This window comes from Dicentrarchus labrax, unplaced genomic scaffold, assembly GCF_905237075.1.
Source record: "Dicentrarchus labrax unplaced genomic scaffold, dlabrax2021, whole genome shotgun sequence".
NCBI lineage: Eukaryota > Metazoa > Chordata > Actinopteri > Moronidae > Dicentrarchus > Dicentrarchus labrax.
Window position 1 is genome coordinate 26410367 of NW_026136702.1, and position 21548 is coordinate 26431914.

The 21548-nt window shown below is 37.8% G+C and overlaps 1 protein-coding gene across 7 annotated transcripts in view; it reads left to right on the top strand.

Annotated features, from left to right (window-relative positions):
* Positions 1-7595: 7595 nt before the first annotated feature.
* pla2g4f.1 (phospholipase A2, group IVF, tandem duplicate 1) overlaps positions 7596-21548 on the top strand; it is a 78226-nt gene continuing 64273 nt past the window's right edge. For 5 of the 7 annotated variants that reach the window (XM_051422890.1, XM_051422897.1, XM_051422932.1 and 2 more), the window contains exons 1-15: positions 7596-7674; positions 10022-10094; positions 12835-12971; positions 14271-14399; positions 15499-15533; positions 15633-15669; positions 17091-17163; positions 17360-17496; positions 17681-17812; positions 18007-18047; positions 18168-18210; positions 18528-18582; positions 19819-19943; positions 20167-20268; positions 21428-21462. In XM_051422890.1, coding sequence (XP_051278850.1) covers positions 7666-7674; positions 10022-10094; positions 12835-12971; positions 14271-14399; positions 15499-15533; positions 15633-15669; positions 17091-17163; positions 17360-17496; positions 17681-17812; positions 18007-18047; positions 18168-18210; positions 18528-18582; positions 19819-19943; positions 20167-20268; positions 21428-21462 — 1163 coding nt within the window. In that variant the 5' untranslated portion in view covers positions 7596-7665. The remainder of the gene's footprint in view (positions 7675-10021; positions 10095-12834; positions 12972-14270; positions 14400-15498; positions 15534-15632; positions 15670-17090; positions 17164-17359; positions 17497-17680; positions 17813-18006; positions 18048-18167; positions 18211-18527; positions 18583-19818; positions 19944-20166; positions 20269-21427; positions 21463-21548) is intronic. The other 2 variants (XM_051422913.1, XM_051422905.1) reach the window with 2 other exon arrangements.

Genomic DNA, 21548 nt, shown 5'->3' on the forward strand with positions numbered 1-21548 from the left:
ATGGATATTATTTTTCATACATTTCTGCCAATAGATCCTCCTAAATGTTACCCACTGGACCTTTAAGATCAAACCTGATTGTTGTATAAATGAGACCTGGAAAGAGGTGAGACAAAAGAGACAAAGCCTAAAGGACATCATTCAGAAGAGACAATATGCTCATCCATAATGAGATGGTGTAAGCAAAGATGGCAAAAACACTGGCAAAGTCTCCTGGAGGATGAGAAACTGGATCAGAGAAATCTGGACAACTTTCTTTCTTTTTGAGAGCCCTCTAGTGTTCTATAAAACCAAGGTGTCTGTCTGCATTTGTTGAAGGACTGATCTTTTTTATGCTGAAGGCCTACAGTATGCCACCACAACATCTACTGCACACTGAAAGTCAGTTAATGAGGAGGTGTTTTATGACTTCAGCAAACACAGCTGTACAGCACACATAAAGGAAGAGACAAATACAATGAATGGCAGCACTCTAGTGATTAAAACCCATACTGGTGCACACATGACTGGAAGGATGCATTTTACTCTTATGTGTTATGTGTGTTTACAGGAAAGAAAAAAACCCTCAAAATTCTAAGATAAAAAAAAAATGTTGAGTTAAAAAAAAAAGTCAGAACTCTGAGGTTAAACTAAGAATAGATCTTTTTACTTTAAACTTAAAATGTCTTTTCCACATGTGACCCTAACCATATTCTGTAGATATCTCTACATCTAAAGGCTGCACAGGCACAGCAATTAAAAGAGTTTAGAAGACGCACAAGTGCATGAAAACATGATCCCATTTTCACTGTTGTGCAATTAGTGGTGAATCATTTTCTTGCAGACATTCAACATCAAAGCAGGAAAATCTATAATGGCATACAACAGCACGTTCTCCCCAAACAAAACAAAGCAGTCGCACATAAGCAACAATGAATACCTAGATGAATAAATGAGGCTTGACAAAAAAAATGTTAGCCCATCATCTGTCCTGTTTTTGTATCTCTCAATTGCAGCAACATGTTTGACAAGTGTTTTACAAGATGGTTTTCATCAATCAGCGGGACTTTTAAGAACTATCTTTATGTCAGGTTGCTCGGATCAAAGCGAAATAACAGTCTTACTGAGAATGAAAGGAATCATACTTGAAGAATAGGTGAAAGCAGTCGCAGTCAAATGGTTGTAACTGACTATGACTGAGGGACGAAAAGATATATCACTTTTATAATACTTTATACCAGTGCATCATTTACCTAAAAGTGAAAGTGTTCACACATTCTCATACATACTAAACAAAGGAAAGTGATTCAGCCTGGTGATGTTTCATCTAATCAAAACCTCCTTTTCATTTCACTTCTGCCTTATAAAAGATGTCCTTGGTGCTTCATTAACTTTCAGTATTTAAAAAAAAATCTGATTTTTTCACTGATGTGATAAACCAGTATTTGACTATGGTCCATGTACCTCCATTAGACTAAACTGTTGTAAACACATGTTTAAATCAGGCCTGCCAACATTTAGCATATGTATGTCCATAAGATGATGATAACATCCAGATGACCAGGAGCAGATCTAGAAAAATATTCATGGGGTGTCTAGAGGATGGCATGGAGACATGGTGGCAGAAATATATGCTGGTTTAATCACAATCACATATATCAATATTTGCTTAGAAAAGGCCCCAAAAAGATATTTGAACTAAAAAACATTACTATGGCACATTAGTAAAGCACAGCAGCTGGCATTTTTAGGCCACCCCTATAGGTCCACCCCTGCAGATGACTGAGCATTTGTAGAAAAGCACAACATTACAAGTATAGCCGGAACGAATTGTTAATGAGCAGTTTATCGGCAGAAAATTATATGACAATATGGCAGTAGACAGGAAATTATGTGACGTATGATATATATCTTATGTTTCGGACACATCAACATCATATAATCCCTGTGTTTCTTTAACACTGCAAATGCAGTTCACTAACATTTAGTTGGTTTATGGCATGTCAAACATAATGTTTAGATGGTGACACCAATACTGTGTCCTTTCACTGCACTTCAGCTTATTTTTAGCATTTCATCCTCCTAGCTTTTCCAATAACAATCAATCCCCTAACCAGGGCCACAGCCAGTATTATAAAAACACTTATGAATCCAAAACACACAAGCACTGCTTCAATACCCATAAAAAAACACACACATTATTTTCCCCCATTTTTTTAATTCATGTAACTGTTCAATTATGTTTTCTATAATATAAATATAGGGGGATAAATACTAAATTACATGTTGATTGCATTTTTCTGTATCTAAAAACAAGATATTTTCTTATTTGTCTGAAGAAAATATCAGAATCAGATCATTAAAACCCCCAAATTCCCACACACAATAGTGAGGACATGAAGTGTGTTTTCTCGATTGTAGGTACAGCCCTGACCTCAAATGTGTCAACAAGGTATTTAAAATTGCTGAGCAGCCTCTGAACACCTTTACACTGTCTTCTCTCCCTCATCACAACATATCACAAGTTATAATATTTACTCTCCTGGAGAAAAAACCCAGACCTTTCTCACAGGACTGAACCTTTGCCCCCTGCTTCATCTAATCTGCCATATCTACAATGGATGACCAAACAGCTTGCTTCATTTACATGTAATTATATTCTGATTTGCTATTCTTCCAGCCCACAATCAAAAGGCACATTCACCACTCTAAATTATGACGCTGGACGACATGTCAGTCACAGATTTGCATATGGAGGCAGGGTTCCTGTGCCAAGGGCAACTCGGTGGAAGGTTGTGGAGACAATCAGATCACTGGATGGTTCTGTAATGTTCTAGGATCAGTTGTGTGACTATTAGGCCTCTGGGGCCCTCATGTGGCCTTTGAAGGTAATGCTCCCCCAGGTTTGTCAAAGGCTCAAGACCTCAAGAACACAAATATCAGTCAGTGGTTTGATACAGATGGGTGATAAATTTAAGAAAAAATCTGAATACTTGATTAAATAACATCTGAAGATGCTTCCATTAAGGGTACCAGGGGTCACTGAACATTTTATTGTTCAGTATGATAATTATGTGATTCATATACTGTGGCTTTGACAGTCACTGATCCGGATATGAACCAAACAGGGACCCACTTTTTAAAAATGTGACTCAATTCACAATGAGAGCAGATTTGTGCATAAATGAACATTCCTGACCATTTTTACTGCTATTTCTGCATCGCATTTTCTTGAACAGGTAAAGCAGCCATTTTGAACAAATATATATTTGATAAATCGCAACTTAATCATCAGTAAAACAATACACATTTGAAATACTTTATAAATGAAATAAAATAAAGGCATTGAGGATAACAAGTGCAATTTTCTCTCTCTCAGTAAAACAAACAGAATGGGTTCTCACTTTATGAGACAGAAAATGTGCATTTAAGAAATGTCGAGGCTCTTGTTTTTGACCTCATCAGTTAAAGAATGTACGCATTTTAAATACTTTATAAATGAGACATAATAAATGCATTTAATAGACCACATCACAGAAGCACTAATTTGGACATCCCATTTCATCCTTACAGGAGTAGTTCCCAACCTGGGGATTTGGACCCCCACTAGGGGACGCCAAAGTTTCATGGGGCCTTCTTGATTTTAAGGTGTGTATGAAAACTTACATAACATACACAGTTTCATTCATTCAAATCACAAATTTTACACAAACTAATTGCAGTTACTGAGTTCACTATTTGGGTTTATTGAATATAATATGAAATATCCATAAAATATATGTCACTTAGTTAGTGGTTCTCAATTTACTAAATGACAGAAAAGGTATCCCTTGAGGAAAAAGGTTGTGATAGAATGTACGCTCACTTCATAAACGAGACAATTTAAGTGCATTTAGCAGGAGTTAAGGATCTAGTTTTTTTATCATCAATGTACAGATTTCAAATTCTTTATTAATGAGAAAAAATAAGTGCATTTAGCAGGAGTTTTATTTGCAACCAAAAATAAATCTCTGTGGGTCCCAGTCTCTGGGAATGAATGTGTTAGACAACACTCTAGGAATATTTTTTGGGAGAAAAGTGTCCAGAGATGATCTATGCTTTGAAGTTCCAGCATCTTGTGGTGGCTCCCCTTACGAAGACACTCTATGTTGTTTTCCCTTTAAATTGTCACCAATTCTGAACTAGGTCTAATCAGTGATTGTTTTAGTAACTATAGGACAGTCATGTTATGTGAGGACAGACAGGAGTCAGCAGTGTTGCCAGTGGTAAGGGACTGAGATGATATGGCTAATATAAAAGACTGAGCGATGTGGGTTGTCCATGCACTGGACTATTGCAACCCTATTTCCTAAAAATTACATTCAAGTACTGCTAAATGGTTTTGTTAAAGCCAGACCACCTTCCCCCAACCTTAACATTGAGTTTTATAGATAACAGGGCTAATACAGTACAGCCATGCTAGCAGCTCTGTGAGGCTATACACAGGCGCAGCCGTGCTTTGAGCTTAATGCTAACATCGGCATGCTAAGTATCCTTTTGGCTCTGCACAAGCACCTCACCCCACCAATATCACTGATACAGTAGGGGGGAGTGGGGTAATATTAGCCAATTTTTAAATATGTTGTCCTCCAGGCAAGGAATAATGAGGCAGATGTAAAATGACAACATCTACGTATCCTAATTTCAGGATGCCTCCTATCAATTGAAATTATGAGAATGCATCTATGACAAAGGGCCCTGAAAATATGACATCAGAAAAAAGTGTCCTTGCCCCAGGTTAGTGGTAAGTTGATCCAAGTCAGTGGGTAAGTTGATTATGTGACTATTCAGGTTTAAATCTGAGCATAATTCAAAAAGCAATTTACCTCTTTACTATTTATTTTCTTAAAGCTAACTTAAAAATGTAAAACATTTCTGTTAAATGATCATTCATTCATCAAAACAATCTAGACCTAAAATGATATAATTAAATTCCACCCTTGACATCAAGGTTACTTCAAGGGGTGTACAATGTTTATGTGATACCCTCAGCTTATTCTACAAAACAAACAACCCTTGAGAAGAACAGCACTAAATTGGACAGCAGGAGGAATACGCCACATCCCATGTCTTTGACATATGCCACTGGCTTCTCCATGTCCAACTGTGTCAAACCTTTCCTTTGTCATCAGTGCTGTTTGTGCTTGTCATGGACATAATCCAGTTTAGTGATCTTAGTAGTGCATTTCTGCTTTTTACCTATGTAGTTCTGCTAGCATCATCAATCTGTGACTTATAACTCACAGTGTTAAGCGACTGGGAAGAAAAGTCAGCACCTCGAAGTCAGAGTCCAGTGGTACTTTGCTGGAAAAGGAGATTGCCCTGTTTCAAACGCTATGGACTAAATTACTACAGGCCTGTCGCCCTGATACAGGGGTGGATGTGGCTGTGGTCGTCCACTTATTGGAAGGTTTGCTTTGTTATCACTGAGTGAATGTGTGTGAAAGGGCGAATGTGGCACTTAGTAAAAGTAAAAAGTAAAAGCGCTTTGAGTGGTCGGAAGACTAGAAAGGTGCTATACAAGTACAGGTCCATTTACCATTTACATCTGTAGTCATGAAGTCCTTTGAAAGACTAGTGTTGGCTCACTCGAAGGACACGCTCTTGCTGGACCCTCTGCAGTTTGCCTACCATTGGATGATGCAGTCAACATGGGACTGTACTACATCCTGCAACACCTCGACTCTCCAGGGACATAGGATCATGTTTGTGGACTTCAGCTCAGTGTTCAACTCCATCATTCAGCTCCAGCTCACTGTGCTAGCCTCCATCTGTCAGTGGATTACAAACTTCTTGACTGACAGGAGGCTGGTGAGGCTGCTGGTACAGAATTCCTGCGCCAGCTCAGGAAGCTCGACCTGCCTAAGGAACTGCTGATCCAGTCCTACACCATCATCATTCAGTCTGTTTTCTGTTCATCCATAACTGTCTGGTTTGGATTGGCCACCAAACAGGACAGGAACAGACTACAACAGACAGTCAGGACTGCAGAGAGGATCATTGGTGCCCTCCATTCAGGATCTATACTTGTCCAGAGTCAGGAAGCGGGCCAGAAATATCACTGCAGATCGATCTCACCCTGGACACAACCAGTTCCAACTTCTCCCCTCTGGTAGGCGCTCCAGAGCACTGTACGCCAAAACAAACAGACATAGGAACAGTTCCTACCAACAAACAATCACTCACACAGTGTCAGGAACAATCCCTGTACAATAATCCTCTTACCCTAACATCCACTGCACCTGAAAACTATATATTTATTTTTCCATTGTTGAATTTCAGTTTATTTCAAAAAAATATATGTAAAGGTAACAAATATATGTATAACTGTACATAGTAGTTTATGTCTATTTTGTTGAACTTCTTGTTTTGGTTATTTATGCTTAGTCTCTGTTTGTACACTGAGAGCAATGTAAAACCGGAGTCAAATTCCTTGTATTTGTGCACATACCTGGCCAATAAAAGTGATTCTGATTCTGATTCAAGTGCGAACAAGTTGCTGCCTAAATTAAATACAATTAAAGACAATCAAGTACCTTTAGGGTGTGAGATTGAGAGACATATTGGTGCAGTGTTGGTAGTTATGTGTACATTGTACAGGACTATTGTGGTGAAGAGGGAGCTTCATATATGGTCGAGGACTGGGTATTGAACCAAAGAGATAGAACTGCTTTGAGTTGTAAGGAATCAGTTGAGGTAATTTAGGCTTCTGATTACGATGCTTCCTGAACACCACCCTGTCACCGTCCTGCAGTAAAAAAGTGCACAGTTATAACAAACAAGGAGCTGATAAACAAGTGTCAGGGAGAAGAATACACTGAATTCCACAAAAAAAGAAGCCTATTAAGTAGGAAAGGATTAGGGAAATAATCTGCTCAAAATTCATTCAAATCTCTGGTTTTACACAAACTTCCTGCAATTATAACATTCACTACCCATTTCCATAAAAAATTTAATTTAGCTAGTTTGGCCAATGATTGAAAAGGGGTCCCCTAAGGAAAAAGGTTGGGAACCACTGGTCTAAATATCAAGGCCTTCATGTATCCTCCTGATGAGTTTATGCTAGCATGTGGTTTGACAGTTGATTATTACTGGCAAAGATAAATGTTGATTTGAAATATTTCAAATAATCCCTGTCCAAATAGAGTAAGAAAGGCACTCCAAAGAAGTTGAGCACAAGAGGAGAGAGAAACACTACTTTCAAACAACCAAAATAAGACCAATATTCAGCCCCCTGCCCCCCCTAACACTAGTAATCACATCCTTCAATTGGAATACATGGAGCTGAACAGCTCTCTGTGAACAGGACCTAACTGTCTAATTTCAGCTCCACATTGCCCTTGGGTAAAGCACAGTTCTCTGAATAAACTGGTTTAGTGCTCAAGCAATGACAACTTCAATGACACAGCATGATGGATTCAGCTCCTGACATTGGAACTTAATCTCTGTCTCATTTGTTTCAACTGGTTATGGAAATGAAAGATCTGTTTCATGCTAATTCTACTCATTTGCTTATCATTTCCTTGACATATGAAAATCATTTAATATAAATAGCTTACATCAACAGCCATTGCTCCACAGAGCAGCATACTCATCAAGACTGCAGTACAGCTACTTTGCCACTCTTGGTAAAAAATAACAGTCCTAATGGAAATGGTGAGTACAATGTAGTGCTTTTCTTGCACTTCCTGTATCATTCATTCAGCTCACATAAGTTGACCGATTATAACTGTGAATATTTTGTAATTATTTTTATATTTACAACAACAAATATCAACAAATATCATATTTGAGATCACTGGAAACTTTGGAATTTCGCCTAAAATGTTAATTCAATTTCCCTGCATTGGAAGAATACTTCGTATTAAGCAGAGATTTGACTTGATTGGCATGTCATGTTTTCTTTCTCTGCCCCTAATGGTTCTATTATATTCAATGTGACCACAATATGAAGAGAGGGCTGTAAGGTTAGATTTCTGTTTTTGAACAAAAGGCTTCTCACTTGTTTAGAATTCACAGGTTAAAAAACCTGTGCTCAGGGTTATAATCTTCCGAATGGTTGGACTTGTTAGGTTTTCTCTAACCTCGTCTTATTACACCTTGCTCAAGTGACATTTAGAAAGATGTTAACAAGGATGGGGACATCCCACATTAAAAGTTTCAAATGTATAGCAGCAGCAGCAGCAGCAGCAGCAGCAGCGGCAGCAGCAAAATTAAGCCGTTACAGCAGTTCACATTGGACAACACCAGAAGAGTAAGGCAACAGACAAAAAATAAAGTTATGATTTAAGAATAGAATATACAACAAAAAATTAAACACAATAGCTAAACATATGTAAGAAAAGAAAATTAGAAATAAATAAAAAATTCACATCTGACACATTGTACAATGCAAAGCAGTCCAGTGTGATTTTTAACACCCCCCAGCTTGAGTCTAACCACCAGGATGGAGCCAGCTGGAGGAGGAGTTGTACAGTCTTACAGCAGGCAGAAAAGATCTCCTGTAGTGCTCCTTAGTGCTCAGTTGTAATAGTCTTTTGCTAAAGGAGCTTCTCTGCTCTGACACAGTGTCATGTGATCGGAGGGGTTTTTCATAATGGCCAGGAGTTTGGACCTCATCCTCCAATTGACCACCTCTTCCACAGTCTCCAGGGTGACAGAACCAGCTTTCTTAATAAGCTTATTCAGCCTCCTGGCATCACCCTCTTCAATGCTGCTCCCACTATTGACACAGGCAGTCAGTTCTAAGTCTCATTTTCCTATGAAAATGAAATAACCATTGAATATTAATTCACTGTGTTTAGTTATTTGTGAGGATTTTATCTGCTATGCGCCATACCCCACATCTGAATTTGCAAGTGAAAAATGACTGAACTTATCAGAGCTGTAAGCCCTGGGCTAAAGAGGTCTGAGCCACGGATACATCACAATGCATAGGGCTCTGATGAAGTTGTATTCTGACGCACACTTAACTTATAACACACTTCATCAACTCATTGTAACATCACTCACTACTTACCTACTTGATCATGACTTTCAGCTCTGAATGAATTCAAGCTATCTATTTCCAATAGAAATGTACACAGTTGACATTTGACATTGATGATATCATGCTGCTATTGTGCTGTTTATTGGTTAATATGCAGAGGTGCTATCTTCCAAAGGACACTATATCATATATATCTATAGTATATATATATACTGAAGTTACATTAAACAAAGAAAAAGCTTGAAGCCAAAGAAAATTATCATTGTCAGATAGAGAGGAAACTGTGTGTGTCATTGAAGAGACAGGGTTGGTGTGATACAGCTCAGAGTCAGAATATAATACATTTAAGAGCTGATGCTGTCTCAGGGACTGATCACACAGAGACGCATTTACAACCTTAGGTAATGGTAAATGGACCTGTACTTGTATAGCGCCTTTCTAGTCTTCCGACCACTCAAAGCGCTTTTACACTACGTGCCACATTCACCCTTTCACACACATTCACTCAGTGATGGCAAAGTCCATCGAACAGAAACTAACTTTCAGTCACACACCGATGCACGGCATCAGGAGCAATTTGGGATTCAGTATCTTGCTCAAGGATACTTCAACATGTGGCAACAGGAGCCGGGGGTTGAACCCACAATCTTAATCTTCCGATTAAGGAACAACCCGCTCTGCCTCTGAGCCACAGCCGCCCTAAGGTACGCCTTAAGCTTTTATTTCCTTTACATTCATTTTGAGAGTAGCAGAAGACAGAGAGACACTCAAAATCTCATAGAACCCCTGCTTGATTTGTATCCCTCAGCAAGGGGCCACTTTTTTCCCCCTATGAAGGTGGCTGCACCACAGCAAAACAATGGTTTTGCAGGCAATGCCTTTCTAGCAACGCAACTGTGTGATCAGCTCCTTAAAATATTCTCACCTTTAGAAGATACATTTTTAATCATTAATTCTACACACTTTTGTATCTGTGCGGTGTGCCTCATGATTTCATCTTTCTTTATTCAACAGAAGAAAGCTGTCACCTCCTGGACACTGGATGTCACCATACTGAGAGCAGAAAACATCCTTTCTACAGATTATTGTACGTACATATATCATTTTGATCTTAATGAACACATGGTGACATGCATACTTTGATGTATGTTACGATAAAGTCTGGTTGCTTCATTTCTACCCTCAGCTGGTATGCACTGATTTTTACTTAATACCAAAAAAAATTCAATTCAGTTTAATTCAATTTTATTTGTATAGCGCCAATTCATAACAGAAGTTATCTCAGGACACTTTTCAAATAGAGCAGGTCTAGACCGAACTCTTTAAAACATTAGTTACAGAGACCCAACAGTACCACCATGAGCAAGACCTTGGTGACAAGGGCAAGGAAAAACTGCCTGTTAAAAGGCAGAAACCTAGGACAGATCCTTCGGCTCTAGGTGGGTGGTCGTCTGTCTCGACCAGTTGGGGTGAGAGAGAGAGAGAGAGAGAGAGACAGACAGAGAGACAGAGAGAGAGAGAGAGAGAGAGAGAGAGATGGAGAGAGAGAGACAGGTGCACAGCAACAACAGTATTGGTAATGGCAATCTAGCAGGACCATGGCGGGAGGCTCCACCAGGATTGATAAGAACCTGCGAGACGAGAAAGCACAAGAACTCCGGGGAAGAAGTGAAGTTAGTAAAAAAAAAAGAGCCCTAATGCTTGTTTAAAGTAATTTTTAGCACTCTCAGGACTGTCCCAATCTAGTTTCTTTGTTTTTTTGAGTTTTGGCTCTGAGTTGAATAAGGACGTTTCTGGGTGTCAACCTTGGGCAGCCCACATTGTCTATTTATGTATTGTTTATTTTCAATACATGCACAGGGTATACTTCTCTGTGCCGACATGAATGTAAATGTAAACGTTTAAACTTAAGGCACCCAAATGGCCAGCAGCAGCCCTGATATTCATGAGTAAATAGGCCAAAATTAAGTTGAAGGAAAAAGGAAAAATCCATTATTGGTTGAGAATTTTCCACAGTAAAACTATGCTAATTTGCTTCATCAGATGGAGAAAAATAGAAATCCTCTCAACCCTGTCTTAGTATTGCTCCCCTCCAGTTGCAGATACAGAGCCCTGGCCTTGAAACAGGCACGCTGTGGCAGGACTACACACACAGGCATATCTTTACTAGTACAATTGTAAGTGTAACATGTAGTAACATTGATTAAAATAATTAACCGTTTGGCTGAATCAATCACCAACTGTTGTGCTGCTGCGTCCACACGGCCAGCTGGACACCGGTGTCAATTAAGTCCTGTGCCAGTTAACTAAATTCATCTTCACACACAGGTTGATATGATGCCTCGTCATTCAAACTTTACATTCACTGTGTTATTGCGTCCTTGTCAAGTGGTGTTATTGGAAAAGTTTCTGTTAACTGGCGCAAAACCTGTCCTTCTGCTGCAGCTGTAGGTTTCCTTTCCAACATTCATACACAGCATGCACAGCATCAGGAGCAATTTGGGGTTCAGTATCTTGCTCAAGGATACTTCGACATGTGGCACCAGGAGCCGGGGATCGAACCAACAACCTTCCGATTAGGGGACGACCCGACCGGCTCTGCCTCTGCGCCACAGCCAGTCACAAGACGGACATCCAATACAGCTTTCTTTCAGAATTTGTCAAAAAAAGGATATTAAGTATATGATTGCTAAAAACATAAAGAAATACATAATACAGAGAGAATTCCATAAAAAGTTCCCATATATGAGTAAAGTTATCTCAGATGCAATATCCACAGGAAATAATCTGCTCAATAATCTGTGTGAATGTGTATGAATGCATTAGCTTCTGTTCCATGGGCTTTGCCATCACTGTGTGAATGTGTGTGAAAGGGTGAACGTAGTGTAAAAGCGCTTTAATGGTCGGAAGACTAGAAAGGTACAGTAAAGTACAGGTCCATTTACTATGTTGTGTATTTATATGAGGCTACATGCTCAAAAAGCCCCACTCAGAAAATAGATTTTTTCGGGGTCTTTAAAGGGATAGTTCTGGTTTTTTGAAGCCGTTTCTGATGGAAAAAAAAATAAAAAATAAAAAATCTGGTTAAGTCTGGTGGCTTTGAGAGAGCCTATGGATAAAATAGCTGTCTGACAGCAAGGTTAGAGGGTTGAAAGTACTAAATATAGTGTACACTTAACTTATTGAGTACTTTATTGAGTGGCTTAAAAACCTTATTCTGCTGCCCCCACCCACTGCAGTACATTTCTTAGCTTCCGTGCCGGGACCCTTCTGTGCCTCTCCAAACTTGGGGCGTGCTGACCGCCATCTATTGTAGATTATACACTGACTATGGACTACTTGTCCATAGTCATCATCATACAAACCCCACCTGGCCTGAACTATCCCTTTAAGCAGCTGGGGCACCAAAAAAATACAGTTTTTAGCTTTAATTTGACATAAAATCTTGTTTTGTCTTTTTAATGTTTAATTAAAGATATTTACACATGTAAAAACAATGAAATTATCTATGAATACAGGTGAAAACAAATAATCAGACTTAAATTCACAGTTGTCATCTGACTTTTTTTACTTTTAATTTTAAAAGTTATAGAACTGTAGTAAAAGTCTCCATCTGTGAAATTACAGGCATTATTGCTGTTTAGTGATAAAAATTGTATTTTGACAGTTTACCAATGCTTATACATTGATGTTGTGAAAACTTCCATAATCATATAAGATATCTGTATTTTTTATAGTACAGACGTTTAAGGTTTTTCACTTGTAAATTCACAGGCTATTTCCGTAATTTTACTGACTGTTAATCATTTTCCTCTCTCTAACACCAGGGTCTGAATCAGACTGCTATGTTACTGTTTGTCTCCCCTCCACATCTACAAGAGTCTACAGGACAAAAACTATGGCAAACAGCAAAAACCCAGAGTGGAATGAAACTTTTACTTTCGAGGTCAATGACAATCTCGAGGTGAGACCACTGAGTAATCAAACTGCTGAGTTTAACATGTAGTGGCAAAGGTATTACATGAACAGTGCTAACACCTCAGGGGCATTTCCAGAGCTGGCCATCCTTGAAATTTGATGGCAAGCCATCCCAAGTGTCACCCGATTATCCTTGACTCTTCCTCTTTCAGAGGCTGTAGTCTGAGTGAAGTATGTTCACACCTCTGCATAAATCAGCGCCCCACATCCCAGTTAAAAAAGTCTGGACACGCCCCTGCCTGTATTGTACTATTTACTTTATAAAGAGTTTAATGTTTTTTTGTGAATCTTTTACAACAGCCCAAAGATTTTTTTTCATATTCAAGGGATTATTCTTAAAACACATTATGTAGGATTCAGTCAGGACCACAAATAGCTAATAATGAATTTCCCTTTAAAGTTCAGTAATATTGTTGGTTAACTTGAAGAACATTCACAGTTCAACTAAAGTCCTTCAGACCTAATGTCAAGCCTCCAAAGCTGCCCAGAGATAGATGTGCCTCTCTCTAAAACACCATTTACTGTTACACAAAGGAAACAGGAGTGTGCTGCTATTCTTTACAAAATGTGTTGAAGGTCTCTATCTAACATTGCTTTTACATCAAAATCTAGCCCTCCTGTCTTCAGGGACAGTGGGAATGAAGGTGATAATACACTAAAACATAGCTATGAATATTGTATTTAATTTTTGCCAATACATCCTCCTAAATGTTACAGACTGGACCTTTAACTTCCCAAATGTTAAAAATAGAATCCATATATCAACAATAATTCCTTTTACAACTTCCCTAATGTAAATAAGTGTACCTTGATTGTTTACTGTAGAACTGTGTGAGTGTGTGTAGGGTTTCTTTATGTGAATTATGAAGCAGCCCAATCCATAATTGCCTCTCTTGAAAAAATTCAGTCAGTATTACTTCTATTGGCCAAATTCATCAAGCACACATTTGCCTCAAGGGGTTCTCCAACATGTAAAACACATTACACTTAGACCGTTATATCGGTTAGGCGATGTCACAGACATATTCAGTTCAATTAAATTAAATTTTATTTGTATAGCGCCAATTCATAACAGAAGTTATCTCAGGACACTTTTCAAATAGAGCAGGTGTAGACCGAACTCACTACATCTGTCACCATATCAGTAGTCTGTACATTTTTCAATTTAGTTTATGAAAAACTCAAAATAAATAAGATGAAAAAAGGGAGAAATCTCAAACCTTGTAAAACAATGTTATGTCAAGGACACAGATAACCCTGGTTAGACTGACTGTTACACTTCCAGAATACTCTCGAGATGCACCTGTATGATGTGGACCTCCTGAATGACAACCTGATCTCCACCCTAAAATTTAATCTCAGCAGCCTGTCTGTTGGGAAAAAGGAAACCAAAGAGTTCATCATAGACCCTGAGGTAAAAATATCAAACATATCTCCACAGCACCTATAGGCATTCATATGATAATGCAGCTAAAAGTGTTAATGGATTGGAAATCTTGCAGATGTAAAAGCCCTGAAAAAGGGAGTATTTGAATGAAAGATGCAGTACAGTGTCACAATGTATATAATTGTCTGAAATATAACAAACTTTAGGCTACTGAAATATTGCCATAAGAAACGTACATCAACCAGAAACCTAAAATATCTAACCAGTACCAGTGTCTGTAGTAGTGTTTTCAATGCTGAATTATTAGATAAACAAATACAAGAATAAACCAAACATAATATGCCAATAACATATTAAAACTTATAATTTCCCCCTTAACGAAACTCATTCAGTAATGCAGACATTCCAGCAACAGAAATACAGAATGGCTACTGTCATAAACAACGTTATGGTTAGCACTGCTAAAGGCTAATGTGGTTCCACCGGGATCGATAAGAACTTGTCCCCTACACTTTTTCAAAAGGCTGTTTTGGTCCCCTGCAGTTTTTACCATCCAAAAACAATGTTACGCTATAGTAAACAGAGACACGTCAAGCACTAGGACCAAATGGAAAACTGCAGCTCAAGCTGAAGCCTGTTTCCCTTAGTTTAGACCGCCCACAAGAAACATGAAAATGTAAAAAATACTAAAGATGAGCCCATTAAATGTTACTCTATTACTTGCTCTGACTTACTGGTATTATACATTATTCTATCCATCACAGAGACAACAACAAAAACAGACATGACTATCCTGTAATATCGGCATATACCACGTCTTACTCGCAAACCGCTCCATTCGGCCTAATTAGGAATATCCAAACTGGTGACCCTTATTAATTAAAGAATATTGCCATATTCGGAATAACAGTGGAAAATTAGCGTGTATGTAAATGTAATCATTGAGGCCCAGGAACCTAACCCTTAAAATGTACCTCATAGTCCATAAATCACACTGCTTACTTGTAAAATCAGCAGATTGATTCATTCATATTTGGATATGATCAAATTATCATTACTTGTAGTAGCTTTTGTTTCCATGATCAAACATTCACATATATTCCTGCCATCTTCTCTGTGGTTAAAGGGTAAACTCTGGATGGCGTTCGAGCTGTGGGAAAGGTAACTATTTTTATCAATTCCTCTTTCTTAAATGTTACATTTAAGTTTAAAATATTTAGCTTTTAATGAGTTTGTAATAATTCGTTTTTGTTTTTTCAGAAAAAGTCTCAGTCACCGCAAAGATGCAGCCTTACCGGTAAGGTCTCTACAAACACAGAGTACGAAAGTCTGTATAACTAACCACTAAAAGAAGATGAGGTTCATATATCTGTGTTTAGAAAATACTGCAAACACATTTTTTAAGTTGTCTTGTCTTCAGGCAAAGTTGTGTGCTAGATGTAACAGTTGGATTTTCAAGCAAATGAATCCTAGCTCCGTCAGCAGATCAGAATTTCAGTTTGTCCAATCTTTTGGATCATGATCATATATCTGCAAAACTATTGACATTACCATGAGACTTTACAGAGTCACTAGTGTGGCATTAAACTCTCACTCCACATGCACAATTTATTGTTAATCCAGTTATTATTGGATTAAAGCTGCAGTAGGTAACTTTTGTAATAGTAAAACTTTTTGTCATATTTGCTGAAATTTCCATTGTGTCCTGACAGTAGAACATGAGACAGATAAAAAATAAAAAATGTGGCTCCTCCTAGTGCTTCTAATGGCATTTGCAAGAATCCACCAGGCTTGAACGAAAATAACCAACCACAACCAAGAACGATATAAAGACACTTTGGGTTGGCGGCTTTAGGATAGTTGATTGTTCGGTCGCATTTCCAGCATTGGTATATGACAACATGGGAATGAAACTCAACAATCAACTAGCTTTCTTGGCTCTGAGTGGTTGTTTTTTGTGGATTCTTGCAAATACCATTAGGAGTGCTAGGTGGAGCCAGAGGAACCGTTTTTTTCACAGATTATCTGTCTCATGTACCACTGTCAGGATATAGTGAAAGTTTCAGTAAATATGACAAAAAGTTATTTTATAAAACTTACCTACTGCAGCTTTAAGGGATGGAAGTTATTTATTGAATGCTGAAAAAAATGTAACTTAATTATCTTCTATTCTACTACTACCATAATGATGATTATAATGTAACATTATTTTTCAACCCATCCTCACCAAAATTAATCATTATTGAGGGGCTTTGCTGCTAATGATCAAACAGCTGAGCATGTATATGCAGCTCCTTCAAACTTCTTCAAACAGTTTTTGTTTAAATATGTTTTTGACTTTATTGTTGAGACAAGCTATGAGTGTCTTTAAAGTACTGCTTTTTAAATTATATAAAATGCATAGAAACTTCTGTTGGCATTTTTTTTTGCTGAGGATGATGTTAATGATTTAAATATTAATATGTTAAATATTTTCAGAATATTGCACATTCTTGTAGTACTTCCAACCTTGCAGTTAATGGACCATTTCACTAATCAAAAGAACAAACTCACAACAGGCTATTTTCCATGGCTGTTTTTTTGGACAAAAGGACCAAAACCAACAAGCAAAGACTTGCACATTTCCACAGGTGTCAACAAGAAACAGCCAAAAAGAAGAGCAAGTTGTGCACATGGTGTAAGCCTTGTTCTAACTGCTTTGTTTGGCTCATTCAACAGAAGGAAGCTGTCTCCTTCTGGACCTTGAATGTCACCATACTGAGCGCAAAGCAGCATCAGTCTGAAGATTACTGTAGGTATTGCTTTCACCTTGCATGATTTTAATTAAGACATTTGTGCTGTGCATTGTCTGGAATGACATTTAATCACTTTTTAAAACAACTTTTTATCTGCTTTATCTTAAAACCTTTTCACAGGAAAGTGACACAGCGGGAAATGTTTATCATTGCATAACTGAAACTGATGTCTGTTTCCATTTTCCATTACAGGGAATGAATCTGACTGCTATGTCATTCTCTCTCTCCCCACGGGAACGGCAAGGACCTTCCGCACAAAAACGGTGCCGAACTGCAACAACCCAGAGTGGAATGAAACTTTTACCTTCAGGGTCCCCACCCAAGTGAAAGTGAGTCTACTCAATATTTACATGGCATCAAACACAAGCCAGTTGTACAGCTGTTGTTCAGTCTGCTGTCCTCCAAATCTTTCCCCAGCAATGCAGAAAGTACATTAATATTCAAATTACAACCTCATCTTGTCTTCCTTAAAATAGTCAAAACCAGCAATAAGCTCCTCTGCTGTTTCCCCAGAACATTTTAGAGATCAAGATGTATGATGAGGACCCAATGGCGCGTGATGACCTGATTTCTACACATCTGTTTGACATCAGCAACCTCACAGTAGGGCAGAAGGAGTCCAAGGTTTTCACCATAAACCCTGAGGTAAAAGCATCAAGGAAATACAGAAAAATACATCTACAGTACTTAAAAGCCTTTTGGCTGAGGACTGATCTGTGATCAGCTGTACTTTTTCCATAATATATCATGTTCTTGCTTATTTTAGTAGTGTGTACTTACAATATGGGCATTAAGCAAATAATTGATTGAAGGCTATTCCCTTGTCCACTTTTGTATAGATGGATGACAAACTTCTAATAGAGTTTGAGCTACTTCAGAGGTGACTGACTTTCGTTTTTTACTTTACCTGCATGTAAAATATTTCCAGACATTTGCTCTTCTTTTCTTCTAATACACCATCTGATCTGGTACAAAATAAATAATGTGTGTCTTTTTGTAGTGAGGACCCTTCTTGTGAATATCTCACTAATGGCATCCTCATGGTAAGACTTGAGACCCCTGCCCTACACAGTCTGTAGATGCAAGCGAGTATCATCCATCATCCCCAAATTATTCATTTAGGTGGGCATGTGGGATATAATGTGTGCAAAAATCCATGCTACAAGTGATCTGAAGATCAACGATATACGTTTTTTACTATTATTTTAAGACTTTTTTAAGATGTTTTATGACTATTTTGGGTGTGCCAGCTTTTAATTTACCTGGCACATTCAAGCTGCAGTGTTCCTATGATTTATTTGGACCACTGACTGCCAGCCAATACCACAAAGCAACTGATCTCTCTATGTCTGTCTTCCAGGCTGCCCCATTCTCTGCACTGGATATTGACGTTGACAAGCTCCTAAGCAATGAGCGTATGTAGGCAACAGTTCTGTTCAATTCAATAAGTCAGGTTGAAATAAGAATTCACTGTCCTGTTCACAAAATAGTTATTTCACTGGGTGGAAGGAAGGTTTTAGGCCAACTTCACAGACATGAATGACTGTATTGTTATGTGATATTACCTAAAGGAATGAAAATGATCTAACTTGTGGCCAACATTACATTTATATATGGGGGTCTAAGTTCGAACCCTGTATCTGTTAGGGTTCTTCTTCTTCTGCCCTATAACGTGGGTCTCGGAAACCGAAACAGTTATAGTTGCCAATCTCTGCACATAATTTGGAGGTCTCACCCACTACAAAGACAAAAATGCATGGAATTTGATAATGATTGATTAAAGTGGGCATGACTTAGTAGAACAAAACTAAATTACTATGGTAAATTCATTTACTCTATATTTTAAACAATATGCCAAGTCAATTAACATCTATATCTCCAGAAGTCTTTGTAGAAATGTTACCAAAACTGACAGACATTCTTTGGATGGTAGATATCACATGCTTTGAATGGTGTTTACGTCTGCAGTCTGCTCAAACCCCTTCATTCCCACCAACGGCTATATTTATATTAATGCTTCAATGTGTAATGTAAAGGCCTCCGTTGTAGTAATGAACCAACAGTTAATTACCCCACTTTGCAATTCCCCTAAGCTATACAAAGCATCTAAGTAGTAGTACATTTACTGTTTTGTTTAAATATCACCAGTCTCATAAACATCATTCCCAGCAGAAGGAGGCAGCTTTTTTCAGCAAAGGAGCTCTGAAGACAGACAAAGTTGACAAATAGCTGGTGATACAGTAATGCATTCAGCAACCAAGAACCAGATATTTCCCTCAGGAATTAGTAGAGACCAAACAAGAGCTAAAAGTATAATGAATGTAGATTTAAATGAGACATTAGACAATTACTTTGTCAATCTTCAAATTTGATGTTATTTACAGTGAGCCGTGTTTGTGCAGTCTTAAATTTTAACATTTTCTCAGTTTTTACAAGCTCAGAAGGCTGTGGAAGAGAACAGTCTGACCAAGGGATACAACAAATAACAAAAACCAAGAATCCTTTGAGAAGTCATCTTCAGAACAAATGAATGACTTTAGTATATTGATCATGAACTAGCAATGACTTACAAAGCATTAAAATTGTATTTATCAGTTTTAACAGATGAAGATGTGACATAGTTCTCTTGCAAATGTATTGTTTTTCTGCAGGTATTAGGGACAAGGTGCTGAAACTGAGGGGTGCCTATCAGGAGATTAAAATGCCTAATGCAAAGGAAACCCCCAAACTGCGTTTCTATCTCAACAGAGACTTGGAGACAGAACTAGGAGTGGCAGTGAGTTTTCACTGTCTCTTACCTGTTTAACAGAGAGATGTCAATTATTTAATTAGATGTCTTTACTTGCACTCTCCTTTAACATACAAGGAAAGAAGAAACGATCACCCTTATGTTATTCTACTCAACAGCAGCTTTCCTCTAAGCACCTACAATAAATGCCACAAACCAACAATCAAAATATCAAAGAGTGTATAACATTATTTATCTTTTTGTCTGTCAGCCCTCTGATACATTTGCCTCTGTTGCTTCAATGGAAACTTCTATAAATCTCCCGCCACTTCCAGCCAAATATGTTGGCAAACTGTCTCTTGTTATTGATCAGGTAAGAAGTTTTTGTTGGTCTTTTTGTTTCGATCAGCTGAACATAAGAAGTAGGGCCTGCAAAAACCTTTATTAGAGGGGTATAAAATTTAGCAAGAGGGCTACTTGCTGAATTTTATTCATCAAGTAGTTTATTGACCCTTCCTAAGCCCAGCCCATTTTCACTCCTTGTCCAATGACAGTTACGCAAGCCTCAGTCAACTTCCTCCTTTCCTATACTTCGATATGCTATGTGCCATAGGCTCATCTATGCTGACAAAACCGCATTTTGAAGATGGTTAAAACATGAAAGTGACATTTGCATCTTAAATTCGCTAATTTCAGAAAAATGCTAGCTAACTAGCTAGCTAATCTACATCAATTATTAGCAAGCTAGTTACCTCTAACGTAATGCAAAATGGAAGCTAATTAGCTAGCTAATGATTGATGTAGATTAGCTATCTAATTAGCTGGCGTTTTGCATCAGTGAACTTAAGATGTGGCTGTTTAACCATCTTCAAAATGTTGTCTTTTCAACCTAGATGAGCCTAGCACATAGCATATCTAATATCTAATCTTATCATGTATTTTGTGTCATTCACTCCCTTAACATCAGTTTCATAAGTTGGTATAGCTAGAAAATGCAAATCAGAAGGCAAAACAACCCTAGAAACAAGAAAATAATACATTTAAATCCTATGATGTTCTGTGAATGTTACAATCTTCCCAAAGCAATAACTGAAAACAACATTGTAACAACTGTCAGCTTGATCACAATGATAGGACATGAATATAATAAAATATTTCTTGTGTAGCCCCTTCAGACCCGCCTTATGTTCCAAGGTTGTGAAAAATATAATAATGACTTTTTCCCATCCTTAATGCAACCAGAAATGAGAATCAATAAAAAAAATTTTTTTAATCAAAACCCTTTAATTGTTATTTTTCTTGTCCATTTCAATGGACATCGGGTCCAAACAATTCTTAAAATACCAACATCATATGACAACATCATACCTATTTTTTGTCTGTTAAATGTTGCAAAAAGTAAAAAAGAAGCCCCTGTCAAGTGACATCCATTGTAATGGACACAGGATCTGAAGGGGTTAAAGAGAACAATGGTAGGACTGTAATTTAAATTACATTTATTTTATTGTAATGTGGTATTTTCCCAATTGCAGGACACAGTGGATTTAGACATGGAAATGCATGAATGGTAAGGTGCTTCCTACTTCCAGAATTCAGCATAATAGTATGTGGACACCCAAATATTACACCTATTTGTGATTGTTGAACACCTCA